The sequence below is a fragment of the Antedon mediterranea genome, chromosome 9 (genome assembly GCF_964355755.1).
Source record: "Antedon mediterranea chromosome 9, ecAntMedi1.1, whole genome shotgun sequence".
In the NCBI taxonomy this organism is placed as follows: domain Eukaryota; kingdom Metazoa; phylum Echinodermata; class Crinoidea; order Comatulida; family Antedonidae; genus Antedon; species Antedon mediterranea.
In genome coordinates this window covers 16,351,856-16,366,981 of record NC_092678.1, presented here as the reverse complement: position 1 = coordinate 16,366,981, position 15,126 = coordinate 16,351,856, and the positions used below count along the sequence as shown (strand labels likewise).

Below are 15,126 nucleotides of genomic sequence, written 5' to 3'. Positions count from 1 at the left end.
CGTGATCCCTCACCCGTGACGTCATTTATACGCCATTTTGTGAAATCGCAATATCAATCATATCTCCATAATTAATTATCACATATTAATGAAATTCACTACACGTAAACTTCAGGTCAAGGGTAAAAATATTATCAAATAAAAACGCGCGCGCACGTAGGGTCATGCGCGTGAAATCGCGCATTAAAAATTTAAAAAGCTCAAAATTACGTTTTAATCAATTTAGAGCATGAATTAGGCCATTTGCGTGTTTCAAAAAATTACTGCGCAAAAAAATTATTTTGCGCGCGCGATACTTACAAAGTGTAAAAATTGCAATTTTTTATACAAATCGCATTCTACTCACCATCCTTAGTACATTCACCAAATTTGAGTCAGTTCCGACTTAAAATAACGGTATACGAGCAGGTTAAAAATATCAAAATGCGCAAATTAATTGCATCAAAGTGATGAAAATGGTGAAAAATAAGGCCTTTTTAAAATGAATATAACTCTTCAGAATGACAGGTGACCCCCAATTTTTTTAAATTATTCGGGAAGCCATTGGGTTGTAGAAACATATTCATGTACACATTAGACGTACAAAATGGTATGACGTCATCAAATGGCCACTTCAATTTAAAAATTAGTAATTTTTATCTTTTTGTATGGGTTTTCACATTCAATAGAGCGCATCTCCGTTATTTTAGCTCGATTTTCGAAGAAGTTTTAGTATGTGCTTGCTCAATTAATTATCTTTCTCAGGAGTTGTCAATATTTTTATTTTGATGACATTATCACGCGTAAAAACTTGAATAACATAGGTCGTGTAATTTCAGCTACACCTTACATTTGAATATATTATAGCTCTTCAGAATTAAAGGTGACCTTGAAGATTATAACTTATTATGAAAGCTGATGAAATGAAGATATGAATTAATATAAAAATTAAGCCTATCTGATGTTGTGATGTTTTCATATGGCCAGTTGAAGTTAAAACGTTGTTTTTCAATTTCTTTAGTCGAAGTTATACAAATTTCAAAGAGCGCGCATTGCGCTTCTTCGTGCCAAATTCTCTTCCAATCCTTATATTTATTTGCTCAATTCATTATCGTTCGAAACTGTCATCTTCGAGTTTATTTTGATAATTCCATCATACCGAAAAATTTGAACATGATGTGGGTCCAGTAATTTCACCTATGCTACACTGTATATAGATACAGTATATACTGTACATAATAGGTACAACTCAGCACTATAAGTGTATATGCATCATGTCATAGGATGGCGTACATCAGCTTTTTACGATCGTATGTTAACGTACGTGCATGTTTAAAAAATGTTAATTTCATTAAAATGATAAAAATGATCACCTATAATTCGTCAAAGTGACGAATTAAATTCTAGTTACAGTATATTATTATTGGATTTGCAAAATAAACCAGCCTAAAGATTAGAAATACAGTACTACTGTCATATCTATATATATACAGTATATACATATGTATTTAAAAAAAATTAAAACATGATTGACTTAAAATAGAATTTTATTATATCTACAATATTTTGAAATACAATCCTATTCGGAATTATTAATTATCTATTCTTTTTAAATATACAGTTAACATACATACACATTTCAAACATTTTAAGATAACATTTTCACCACTAAGCCTTTCAATATATAATTATGACATACCTAATATTAACTGCCATTTCTTTTTCTATGATTTGTTGCCATTTCTCTTTCCATGATTTGTCTATATAATATAATGACAAGTTTGATTTGAAGTTTGCCTATTTTCTAACTTGTTGCTGTTTTCATGTGTTTTGTCTGCTCCCATTTTGGAAGAATAGATTTAATCCATAAAATCTATTTTTAATCCTTTATTTTTGTGTATTGTTTATTTAACGAATATAGTTCATGTATCATTCATAAATTTCAGACCTCCAAAAAGTATGGTATTAAATGGCAACTCGTGTGTTAAAGGGAATTGTACTAAATACTCTGTTGAACTTATTAATGAGTCTGGAATTATGTATGTGTACCAACTCCATGATATTTAAGTGTCTTTATAAAAACCACTGAACTTATCTAAAATACTGTATCGGTGAACCTGGTGAAAGTTACACTTTAAAATATATAATCGATCGAAATTGTTTTTATAAATTGTTTGATAAATTAATTTCAACGATAAAGAGATGAGGAAATCTGCGAGAATGAGAAAATATTCAAACAACATAAATATAGATGTCCTAACCAATAAACTATTTTGACTATTTTATTCAACGTAATAGCGAACCATTTAGATGCTGTTTGTTTATATTTTTAAAAAAACGAAACCCTAACACTGTATTCAGAACAGATTTTTGGTTGTAAGAACCCCACTTACTGAATAATGTTGACTAACATATATTAAATCCAACGATTTGGAGAAAAAATGACAGTAATTGGATCTCAAAGAAAATAAAGTATTAAATTTAAAAAAAGCAACTAAAAAGAAGTTTCAATCTTTCGGTATATCAAACATGTTTGAAAATGTATTTGGTACCCAAGTTGTACGAATTAAATACAGTAGAAATATCCCGAATATAATATTTAGTCAAAAATATATAGTGGATGAGATTAGTACAATTGTGTTCAAGTCACTGATATTATTGACTCAAAACTAAACAGAAAAACTGAAATATATTCTTCAATTTCTATTCAGTATTTAAGTATATAATAATGATTTTGTTATATTAATATTTTTTATTTAAGAATATTTCTAATTTCTTGCCAATTTCATTATTTTGTGAAAAAAATATGGTTTTCAAAACACAAACTTACATGTTGACTGTATATATGTTTGTAACCTAGCCGAATATTCGGTTAAAAACTCGTATATATAAAAAGAATATATTGTAATTTATTGTAGTTCAACAGGAACGAAAAAATATGAATATTAATTGATTATTTTAGCAACAATTAAGCCAATAACAAACACAATATTTGTAAAAATCATTTTAAATATTGCACACAAAAAGGCGGTCTGGGAAACAATACAGTTGCTTTAGTATAGGTCCGCAACATCGATATAAAGCTAGCTTTCAATTTTGAACTTTTATCATAATATTTTAACCTGCTATTTGATTCGTGCTAAAAGTGTGTTACCTATCTCAGATGGCTGATAAAACTAAAACTAAGAAGGCTGCAGCAAAGAAGCCTGCTGCTCACCCTACTTACATCGACATGATTTCGGCAGCAATTGGTGCTTTGAAGGAAAGAAACGGTTCATCTCGTCAGGCTATTGCTAAGTACATTCTAGCCAACTACAAAGTAGATCCTGCCAACATGAAAACCCATCTCCGTATGGCGTTGAAACGCGGAGTCGAGAGCAACAAACTAGTCCAGCCTAAGGGTACTGGAGCCAGTGGTTCATTCAAGCTAAACCAGGCTGCAGCAAAAGCTGATGCGGCTGCAAAGGCAAAGAAGGAAAAAGCTAAGAAGAAGGCAGCTTCAGATAAGGAGAAGAAAGCAACAAAGACCAAAAAACCAGCTGCAAAGAAGGCAAAGAAACCAGCTGCAAAGAAGGCTACCAAGTCACCTAAAAAGGCAAAGAAGTCGGAGAAAAAGAAGCCATCTTCTAAGCCTAAGAAGGCTAAATCTCCTGCAAAGAAGCCAAAGACCAAGAAGCCTAAAAAGCCGAAAGCTAAAAAGGCTTCAAAATCACCAAAGAAGGCGGCTGCAAAGAAGTAAAATATTTACGACCAAATTTAAACCAAACGGCTCTTTTCAGAGCCACCAAATATCCTAAAGAGATTTGATTGCTTTCACGTATAGTCTTTACTGAATTAATAAAATATAATGAATGCATAGCGAGATGATTTGGATATACACCACATTTTTTTGCTTTTGTTATAAAAATTGCAAAAAGTTGAACATAATATTACAGTTATGTATATAAAAGATGATTCCTAATAATTATAGCATACTAAATTAAAACATAACTATCTTGAGATGCTTTGATTGAGTGCATGCAACTAATTAAATGCAACTGGTGTTGATTATCAATTAATCGCCCTCCTACGTTGTTTTTAGGTTCGATTGGATAGCTATTCCTTTCACCTTATACAGACGGGTATAATTTGATTGTAAATTACTGTTAACATAAACTGTATAAAATTTATTATAATTTATGAACAAATGTTTGAACCTTTAATTTCGACAAATGAAAAGTTAATCTACTGAATGAACCAGGTTGAACTGGAGGTTCAACTAATATTTTTATTTATGACAATATAAAACAAACGACGATAAAATGAGGCAACACATGTTATGATTCAATATTTCGAACTTTATTTGTTCATCTTCAGGAATGCATGACAAAGAAAAACCAACTTTTATATTTCACAAAAATACAAAATCAATTGCTTTTATTGTTTATCATATAACATTTGATCATCCTCATCTCGTGTCATCATTATATGATACAAGCTGAGGTGTTTATACTAAAGAATCAAAGAATGTACTTTTATATCTATTTTATTTATTTAATCTAAATTGTATATCTTTAAAATGTAAATATTATAATATATAATTATGTTTATGAAAGAAATTGTACATCTTTTATAATGTTTAATATCTTGAAAGAAATTAATGCAACTGGTGTTATATATTTTTATCAATATAAATAGAAGAATCGCTTCCGAATATCACACAAACACAGTTGCAATGAATTTTGGACAAAATCAATGCGTTGAACCGTGGAGGAAATACAGTATCTGAATCTGAAATGCCAGTCAAAAAACCCACTTTGTATTTCCCACCAAAATTCAATACAAAAACAACTGCTTTCCGTTTATACGTAGACAAAAAATAACGAGAAAGTACAGTGTTATTGTATTTCCCACCAAAACTAAATCCAAAGGCTATTTGCGTTTTGGTACAAAGGTCAGGTAGAGCAGTCCAAATTCACGTCCGCATTTGCTATATAACTACGTCTATTTTCAAAACGGTTAGCATAATTTCGAATTTGTCTTCGAAGAAAGTTATTGAATATCTACAAAATGTCTGGACGTGGTAAAGGAGGAAAAGGACTTGGAAAAGGAGGCGCTAAGCGTCATCGTAAGGTGTTGCGTGATAATATCCAAGGGATCACAAAACCGGCTATCCGTCGTCTTGCTCGCCGTGGTGGTGTCAAGAGAATCTCTGGTCTCATCTACGAAGAAACTCGTGGTGTACTTAAGGTATTCCTTGAGAATGTCATTCGTGATGCTGTAACTTACACTGAGCATGCCAAGAGAAAGACCGTCACCGCCATGGATGTCGTCTACGCCTTGAAGAGACAAGGCCGAACCCTATACGGATTCGGTGGATAAGCAGTTATACAGTTCAACACATTTCAAACCAAACGGCTCTTTTCAGAGCCACCACATGTGCAAAAGAGATTTGTTTGCTAATATCTATAATATGAATAATCCAAATCAACATTGATTCACAACGTGAATCTACATCATGTTCACATTAGCCATTACAATTGATACCACCCAGACCATTCAACAACCTGACTCTGCAACAGTGTATAATAGGAATTAATAACTATATTTTAATTCGTTACTTTGACGAATTACTATTCATTATTATTGTAAACAAAAGTAAAAGATTGAACATAAATATAGCCTGGTTTAAACTGAAGATTGTCACACATGATCATAGGATAGTCGAACGTATTATATAGTACTCCCTGTATTTACTGTAAAGACTGGGTTCGCTAATAATAATAATAATTTTTGCGTCAGGACAATGCTTCGATAACCACTGGTCTTAAAAGAATTAATTTTTGTCTCAAATTTGTCATATATGTATTTTTGTACACTTGAAGAATAATATCACTTTTGATATTTGACCTCAATGTTCACTCACCGAATAAACGGCGATCTTTAAATAAATTCCCTTCAAATAAACGGTGATAATGTCACTCCCATGAAACATCATATGGAATAATCGGCGTCTATTTCCATTAGATTAGACCCCCTCCCATTGAATAAACAACTTTCTTCCAATAAATGTCCACCTAAAAACCACCTAAACAATAAACAGCCCAGGCCGTTTTGTCAATAAATACGGTACTATTATATCAACATTTGATTTCACCATGCAAACAATTTATTTGGAATTACACCTTTAGATCGATGGCACACTTAGCACAACGGTGCATCCTTCACAATAACAATTTAACAATTAATTATATATAGAAAAGTATAAAATAAAGGCAAAAACAAACAACTATCAACCCCTATCCTACCCCTCTTCCCCCACCAATCCCTCAATTTAAATCGATACATACAGTAGATCATTACTTTACACAAATGAATACAAAACTAAATATACTGTAGTAAAAGTGTATTAAATAAAATCCACTGATAAACACAACTTATTACGAAAACCCACCAACCTCCTCCCCACTCCTTTTCAATTTACTTAATGTAGCAAAGTAGATAGCATTTCGAAATTTCCATGCTCTTTTTAGGTATCTTTTATAAAAACTATCCAAAATATTTTCACACTATTTTACTATTTTACACTCTTCATCAAGTAAATTATCTGAGTATCCGAAAACATATTTTAACAATATAATTACATCATGATGCTCATGTTCACATTGGCCTATATAATATTGTTATTGTATAACAAATATAATTTGGACTCTTTCACAATGTTATTTAATATAAGACATTTTTAAGAAGCTATGCATGGTGTTTGCCAAATGTTCATAAAAGTACATGCTTGTAATTGTTTCAGTGCGGGATAGTTAATATTTATTACCCAGGTTAATCATTATTTATGTGAGCATAAAATCGATAAGGTACTTTGTAATACAGTAGTATTATGTACTTTGGTAGGATCAGGTTGAATTTTGGATATTTTTAACTGGTCTCTTATACAGTATTACATTTATGAAAAAAATTGTTTTATAAATGTCAATTTACTTTATTGTTTTTCAAATTTACAGATTAAAATGTTACGATGAATTCAAATTTAAATTTAAACTAAAGCATTTTAAATCTCTTTATACTTTTCGTAAAAATTTTAAAAAGTATCTTATTTCTTTATACTAATTTTAATATTATTATGATTGTAGTACACTGAAAGTTATCTATTTTTATTTCATCGTTTTTGTTTTTATTTATTATTTAGTAGTAAATTATATTAGTTTAAATGTATGTGTATTGTTTCTGGGGTCTTTCTCGAGACAAGAAACTTGTTTTCTTCTAGAGAAGACCCCAAATGATGGCTTATTACTATGTTTTCATTTATGTACTACCTATAATTATATTATACTGTATAATGCCATTGTTGATTAAATAAATGTTTTTTTAACTTGAAATTTAACCGTTGTTAAATTTATAATGTGTTTATTTTTTATTGTAATATAAAAAAGTGCAAATCAGCTGAAAATGTTACTTTTTTCCTGCTGCTAAATATTATGAATGTACAGTATTTGTATGTATTGTATACAGTACTGTATAACAAATAACTGTTGTGATGATATTTTGTAAATTTGCGCCAAAATAACAAAGAACGTCTACCCAATAGAACAACACAATAGAAGCGATTACCGCCTACAGCGCGGACGACCGTGATTGGTCACATCAGTACAAGATTTCCGTAGGGCGAACCACAGGTGGCTATAAAACACCAGGTACTGTTTGAATCTTCATTATTATCGAATATACCGAAATACAATTAGCAAGTAATAAATATGTCTGGACGTGGCAAAGGAGGAAAAGCTAAAGGAAAGGCCAAGAGCCGGTCCAGCCGTGCTGGACTTCAGTTTCCAGTCGGTCGTGTTCACCGATTCTTGCGAAAAGGTAACTATGCATCCCGTGTCGGCGCTGGTGCCCCAGTCTACATGGCTGCCGTACTCGAATACTTGACTGCTGAAATCTTGGAGTTGGCTGGAAACGCTGCCCGTGATAACAAGAAGAGCAGAATCATCCCTCGTCATCTTCAACTTGCCATCCGTAATGATGAAGAGTTGAACAGACTTCTCGGAAGTGTGACCATTGCACAGGGAGGTGTACTACCAAACATCCAAGCTGTACTTCTACCAAAGAAGACCCAGGCCAAAGCCAAGTAAATTCGTATTGCTTACCGCATTCTCAAACCAAACGGCTCTTTTCAGAGCCACCATTTTGTCCAAAAGAAATTGAATTAGCACAAAGTAACAATATAACAACACGGTACTTAACACCAAAAAGCTAATTTATGTGTAAATTGGGGTTATTTCAATATTTTGCTTTCACCATCAAATTAGACAAAAAGTTTCTTGTAGTGTGTATTATTTATTATCCTCGACTTAACATCATTTACAGTACTATTATAATGGATAGATATATATTTCCATATTATATAGAACATAGAAAGTACGTATGAAATGTTCACTTTTAACACACAAAATAAACCACGTTTCTAATTACTTAAGTGTAAGCATGGATTAAATCCATGCTTACACTTATTATTATACACATGAACCCCTGTATAGGCTATATCATATTTTGTAAACATTGTAGAAATAAATACTGTAGTTGCATAAAACAGAATCGATTACACAAAGAAGAGTGACATGTTTGCAACAAACAATGAATTAAATATAAAAAGAGATGCATCATTGTTTGGATAAAAAATGCAAAGATATGGGCCTGATTTAAAAATAAATAGAAAAATGGATATATCAAAGGTTTTTTTTTAATTTCTACATTATTATCAGATAGCAGAGGCCTAAAATACAAAATAACTCATCCCCAAAAAACATAAAAAATGAAGATTAATAAAATCACACTTTAAAAGGCCATTATGCAGTTTAATAAATTCTGCAAATAAAAAAAACAAAAAAGGCGCAATATTTTGGTGAGCTCCGGACGTGTTCTTAGCCACAGATTTCAACCAATAGAATTCGTTTTGTTAATCTGTGGAACCCCCGCCACATTATTGAAAACGAAACTGCGGACGTGTTCTAAACAGTAAAATTTAGCCAATCACTTGATTGCTGATTGAATATAACAAAGAAACACAAGTTTCCATTTAGCCAATCGTATTGCTTGTAGTTAATTACCCTTGCAAACACAGGTCCTTATATAAACGCAAGAATTTAAACAATTTTGATATCAATTTTATTAGTTGAAAAACAAAGATGGCTCGTACTAAGCAAACCGCACGTAAATCTACCGGAGGAAAAGCTCCCCGAAAACAACTTGCAACCAAGGCAGCACGAAAGAGTGCACCAGCCACCGGTGGAGTAAAGAAGCCTCATCGTTACAGGCCTGGAACCGTCGCTCTTCGTGAGATCCGTCGTTACCAGAAGAGCACTGAGCTTCTTATCCGAAAGCTCCCATTCCAACGTCTTGTCCGTGAAATCGCCCAAGATTTTAAGACAGATCTTCGTTTCCAGAGCTCAGCTGTCATTGCTCTTCAAGAGGCTAGCGAAGCATACCTAGTTGGGCTTTTCGAAGATACCAACTTGTGTGCCATCCACGCCAAACGTGTTACCATCATGCCAAAGGACATCCAACTTGCCCGCCGTATCCGTGGAGAACGTGCATAAGACAATTCTCCGTTTTGTCAAACCAAAAGGCTCTTTTCAGAGCCACAATATGTACAAAAGAGATTAAATTAGCAATTGTCTACTTTATTTGTTGTGTTTCTCTACCATATAATATTTAATATACATCAAGTCAAGCTTAGTATATAAACTGATAGGCCTACATTATAATCTAATATGAAAAACAGGTAAAAATACAGTACATACATTAAGTATACTTACTACTGTAATTGCAATTTTTTTTCTCATGAATTGTCTATATAAATTATAACTTTCATTTAGTTTTTTATTCCGTCTATAATCACTCACTCTATAGCTGAGTTGGTTAACCCAACCCCAAAGTCAGTTTACATATAAAATACACAAAGTACTACAGACAGTTAAAGCGAATCAACATGAATGTGAACTTTGCAATGAAGGCTGATGGCCTTTCTAGAAAGTTTAGTTTGATGTTTGCCTTGTTGCTCTACTGTAATAATAATACATGTACTGTACAACCTTTCATTTTCCACCTCTTGAAATTATTTGTACATGTACTATACAGTATTCGGGATGAGAATTACATTTGTTACTACAGGTATTTTAAAATGAATGACGTACCACACCATTTTATTAACGCCGTGGCTAAAGATACGGTACCGTATTCTAACTTCTGTTTACTAAAGGTACGGTAAAATTGCATTACGTCATAATCAGCCAATGGAGTGCTGGTACGTGTGTGACGTCATCGTATAAGGACTTTTTTTCATATCGCGTCTGTTGTATATGTAGAGAATTCCTATCGGCGGCGCCAGGCTGCGTGGATGTGTGTGCGCTGCAGATGAGGGTTTTATTTTTATTCCAAATGGCCTATTTAGGCCTATAATAATTTTTTATTAAACTTTGTTTACAATGGTGACCATAAACAACAAGCAAATGCGGACAATAAAGGGGCCCTCAAATACTATAATTTAGACAGTAGCCCCAGGGCTGACGAGTCACAGAAAGCAGCGCACACATGCAGCTGGCTCCAGCCTGGCATCGCTTTCCCTACTACACAAACAAACTCATGAGGTTATAGTACGTAGTAAGTAGGCCTAGGCCTCTGTTGAAACGGTTTTCTAGAATTAAAATCAATGTTTTGGCTTTTCAATAATAATAACAGACGTAGGCTACATTTAGTTTTTTTCACACACGACGGCGATAATAGCGATGAATGAAGCATAAAGAAAATGCGGTTGATCACTGTTTTCGCGATATGAAAAAAATCCACGAAGTCCTTATACGATGACGTCACACACGTACCAGCACCCCATTGGCTGGTTATGACGTAATGCAATTTTACCGTACCTTTAGTAAACAGAAGTTAGAATACGGTACCGTATCTTTAGCCACGGCGTTTTATTAAACACGCACATAAGAATAAAATAAATGTACTGGTTGTTTTCATACATTATTAAAAACGATTTACTAAACATTTTTTTGTTATATAAAAAAATTATTTTTTCAATTGATTGATATTATTTTATATTAATATATTGAAAAACCACTTGAAGTTGTACTGTATTTATGTTATGTAAGGACAAAATATCAGATTATTTATTACAATATACACCAAATAGTTCACATTGTGAGGTACATTTTCAATTTTTATCCTACCTTTTGTGTTCGTAAAGTACACCATTGTATTGGTGGTAGGTACAAAATGAAGCATACATACAAAAATTACAAATACTCAATACAGTACTGTAAAAAGATAAGGTGTTTTACTTGTCTTCTTCCCTCCAAATGTTAACAAAGAACAAGTAAGCTTTTGTTTTGTACATTCAATAAATTGCGCGCAGTCAACAACCAATTGAATGGCGTCGACAAGCGAGCCTAACTGGAAAACCACATTTGCATATCAAACTCTATAAATACACTGGGCGATATGAAAATCTTCACTTGATTACTTTACTCGTCGTATCGTAGTTACTAAAATCATGCCACCAAAAACTTCAGGAAAAGCTGCCAAGAAAGCCGGTAAGGCTAAGGCTGTAAGAACTACTGACAAGAAGAGGAAACGTAAGCGAAAGGAAAGCTACAGCATCTACATCTACAAGGTGTTGAAGCAAGTTCACCCAGACACTGGTATCTCCAGCAGAGCCATGGGAATCATGAACAGTTTCGTCAATGACATCTTCGAACGTATTGCAGGAGAAGCATCTCGTCTTGCTCACTACAACAAGAAATCGACCATCACCAGCAGGGAAGTCCAGACCGCTGTCCGTCTATTGCTTCCTGGTGAATTGGCTAAGCATGCTGTCTCTGAGGGTACCAAGGCTGTCACCAAATACACCAGCTCCAAGTAAACATCATTTTGCTGAATCTCAAACCAAACGGCTCTTTTCAGAGCCACCACATGTCCCAAAAGAGATTTTATTAGCTAAACCGGTAAATGAAATGTATAAACTATTTTATTTGCTTTTAACAAAAAACTGAGTTTCTTTTTTTGTTTTTTAAATACCATGAATCCATGATTACACAATTGAATCGTTTCAAACAATGTTTTCACCAATAAGCCAATAATATAGGTTATCCGGCCTCATTGATTTACCATTGGCATTTCTCTTTCCATGATTTGTCTATATAATATAATGACAAGTTTGATTTGAAGTTTGCCTATTTTCTAACTTGTTGCTGTTTTCATGTGTTTTGTCTGCTCCCATTTTTGAAGAATAGATTTAATCCATAAAATCTATTTTTAATCCTTTATTTTTCTGTATAGTTTATTTAACAAATATAGTTCATGTATCATTCATAAATTTCAGACCTCCAAAAAGTATGGTATTAAATGGCAACTCATGTGTTAAAGGGAATTGTACTAAATACTCTGTTGAACTTATTTAATGAGTCTGGAATTATGTATGTGTACCAACTCCATGATATTTAAGTGTCTTTATAAAAACCACTGAACTTATCTAAAATCGGTGAACCTGGTGAATGTTACACTTTAAAATATATAATCGATTGACATTGTTTTTATAAATTGTTTGATAAATTAATTTCAACGATAAAGAGATGAGGAAATCTGTGAGAATGAGAAAATATTCAAACAACATAAATATAGATGTCCTAACCAATAAACTATTTTATTCAACGTTAGCGAACCATTTAGATGCTATTTTTTTATATTTAAAAAAAACCGAAACCCTAACACTGTATTCAGAACAGATTTTTGGTTGTAAGAACCCCACTTACTGAATAATGTTGACATATATTAAATCCAACAATCTGGATAAAAAATTACAGTAATTGGATCTCAAAGAAAATAAAGTATTAAATAAAAAAAAGCAACTAAAAAGAAGTTTCAATCTTTCGGTATATCAAACATGTTTGAAAATGTATTTGGTACCCAAGTTGTACGAATTAAATACAGTAGAAATATCCCGAATATAATATTTAGTCAAAAATATATAGTGGATGAGATTAGTACAATTGTGTTCAAGTAACTGATATTATTGACTCAAAACTAAACAGAAAAACTGAAATATATTTTTAAATTTCTATTCAGTATTTAAGTATATAATAATGATTTTGTTATATTAATATTTTTTATTTAAAAATATTTCTAATTTCTTGCCAATTTCATTATTTTGTGAAATAAATATGGTTTTCAAAACACAAACTTACATGTTGACTGTATATATGTTTGTAACCTAGCCGAATATTCGGTTAAAAACTCGGATATATAAAAAGAATATATTGTAATTTATTGTAGTTCAACAGGAACGAAAAAATATGAATATTAATTGATTATTTTAGCAACAATTAAGCCAATAACAAACACAATATTTGTAAAAATCATTTTAAATATTGCAACACAAAAAGGCGGTCTGGGAAACAATACGGTTGCTTTAGTATAGGTCCGCAACATCGATATAAAGCTAGCTTTCAATTTTGAACTTTTATCATAATATTTTAACCTGCTATTTGATTCGTGCTAAAAGTGTGTTACCTATCTCAGATGGCTGATAAAACTAAAACTAAGAAGGCTGCAGCAAAGAAGCCTGCTGCTCACCCTACTTACATCGACATGATTTCGGCAGCAATTGGTGCTTTGAAGGAAAGAAACGGTTCATCTCGTCAGGCTATTGCTAAGTACATTCTAGCCAACTACAAAGTAGATCCCGCCAACATGAAAACCCATCTCCGTATGGCGTTGAAACGCGGAGTCGAGAGCAACAAACTGGTCCAGCCTAAGGGTACTGGAGCCAGTGGTTCATTCAAGCTAAACCAGGCTGCAGCAAAAGCTGATGCGGCTGCAAAGGCAAAGAAGGAAAAAGCTAAGAAGAAGGCAGCTACAGATAAGGAGAAGAAAGCAACGAAGACCAAAAAACCAGCTGCAAAGAAGGCGAAGAAACCAGCTGCAAAGAAGGCTACCAAGTCACCTAAAAAGGCAAAGAAGTCGGAGAAAAAGAAGCCATCTTCTAAGGCTAAATCTCCTGCAAAGAAGCCAAAAACCAAGAAGCCTAAAAAGCCGAAAACTAAAAAGGCTTCAAAATCACCAAAGAAGGCGGCTGCAAAGAAGTAAAATATTTACGCCCAAATTTAAACCAAACGGCTCTTTTCAGAGCCACCAAATATCCTAAAGAGATTTGATTGCTTTCACGTATAGTCTTTACTGAATTATTAAAATATTATGAATGCATAGCGAGATGATTTGGATATACACCACATTTATTTATAATCCATTTACGAAACAATAGTGCAATCATTTGCTTTTGTTATAAAAATTGCAAAAAGTTGAACATAATATTACAGTTATGTATATAAAAGATGATTCCTAATAATTATAGCATACTAAATTAATTAAATTATCATTTAATGATTTTTTTGTTTCTGTTTTTAACTCACCCATAATTCCCAGCTGTGAACCTCTGGTTTGTAATGTCCCAATCCCTGAACTTTCTCAACTTAACTTTAACGTCTACAATGTTGAGAAGGTGATTAATGGACTTTCATCTAATAAATCTCTAGGTCCTGATTCCGTGCATCCATACATATTGAAATCTGCTTCCGAATTTATTGCTCCACCATTATTTAATTTGTTTAACTTGTCCCTGCGTATGGGGGAAATCCCCGCTAAGTGGAAAATGTCCCATATCACTCCTGTATTTAAATCTGGTGATAAAAATGCAATTTGTAATTACAGACCAATATCCCTTACCCCTATTTGTTCGAAACTGCTTGAAAAAATACTGTTTTCAAGTATATCTGATCACGTTGCTTATAATTGTCCAATTACTGATGTCCAGCACGGTTTTTCCCCTCACGTTCCTGTGTTACCCAACTTACCAACCTAACTCATTCCTGGGCATCTTCGCTAGATAAAACTAAAGCCCCCAGAATTGATGTTATCTTTCTCGACTATGCCAAAGCGTTTGATAAACTGCCTCACCATATTATTTTAAATAAGCTGGCTAGCCACTTTAATATCAGAGGCAATGTCTGGAAATGGATCAAGTCATTTCTATTGGGACGTTCCCAAAGAGTCTTGTATCAAGGATCCATTAGCCCATCATCCCCAGTTACCTCTGGCATA

General features: G+C 33.0%; 6 protein-coding genes across 6 annotated transcripts; all 6 read left to right on the top strand.

Annotated features, from left to right (window-relative positions):
* The first annotated feature begins 3,086 nt into the window (after positions 1–3,086).
* On the top strand, positions 3,087–4,095 carry LOC140058944 (histone H1-like). Its single transcript, XM_072104738.1, has one exon. It carries the CDS (start codon positions 3,143–3,145, stop codon positions 3,716–3,718), a length of 576 nt encoding a protein of 191 aa, XP_071960839.1. The 5' UTR covers positions 3,087–3,142; the 3' UTR covers positions 3,719–4,095.
* An 823-nt stretch (positions 4,096–4,918) lies between these two features.
* LOC140058381 (histone H4) lies at positions 4,919–5,472 on the top strand. The gene has a single exon (XM_072103955.1). It carries the CDS (start codon positions 5,029–5,031, stop codon positions 5,338–5,340), a length of 312 nt encoding a protein of 103 aa, XP_071960056.1. The 5' UTR covers positions 4,919–5,028; the 3' UTR covers positions 5,341–5,472.
* Positions 5,473–7,706: 2,234 nt separating this feature from the next.
* LOC140058379 (histone H2A-like) lies at positions 7,707–8,195 on the top strand. The gene has a single exon (XM_072103952.1). It carries the CDS (start codon positions 7,725–7,727, stop codon positions 8,100–8,102), a length of 378 nt encoding a protein of 125 aa, XP_071960053.1. The 5' UTR covers positions 7,707–7,724; the 3' UTR covers positions 8,103–8,195.
* An 872-nt stretch (positions 8,196–9,067) lies between these two features.
* Positions 9,068–9,643, top strand: LOC140058808 (histone H3-like). The gene has a single exon (XM_072104549.1). The coding sequence runs from the start codon at positions 9,156–9,158 to the stop codon at positions 9,564–9,566; it is 411 nt and encodes a 136-aa protein (XP_071960650.1). The 5' UTR covers positions 9,068–9,155; the 3' UTR covers positions 9,567–9,643.
* A 1,775-nt stretch (positions 9,644–11,418) lies between these two features.
* On the top strand, positions 11,419–12,508 carry LOC140058380 (histone H2B, gonadal-like). The gene has a single exon (XM_072103953.1). The coding sequence runs from the start codon at positions 11,525–11,527 to the stop codon at positions 11,891–11,893; it is 369 nt and encodes a 122-aa protein (XP_071960054.1). The 5' UTR covers positions 11,419–11,524; the 3' UTR covers positions 11,894–12,508.
* Positions 12,509–13,173: 665 nt separating this feature from the next.
* LOC140059024 (late histone H1-like) lies at positions 13,174–14,118 on the top strand. Its single transcript, XM_072104836.1, has one exon. The coding sequence runs from the start codon at positions 13,549–13,551 to the stop codon at positions 14,113–14,115; it is 567 nt and encodes a 188-aa protein (XP_071960937.1). The 5' UTR covers positions 13,174–13,548; the 3' UTR covers positions 14,116–14,118.
* Positions 14,119–15,126: the final 1,008 nt, after the last annotated feature.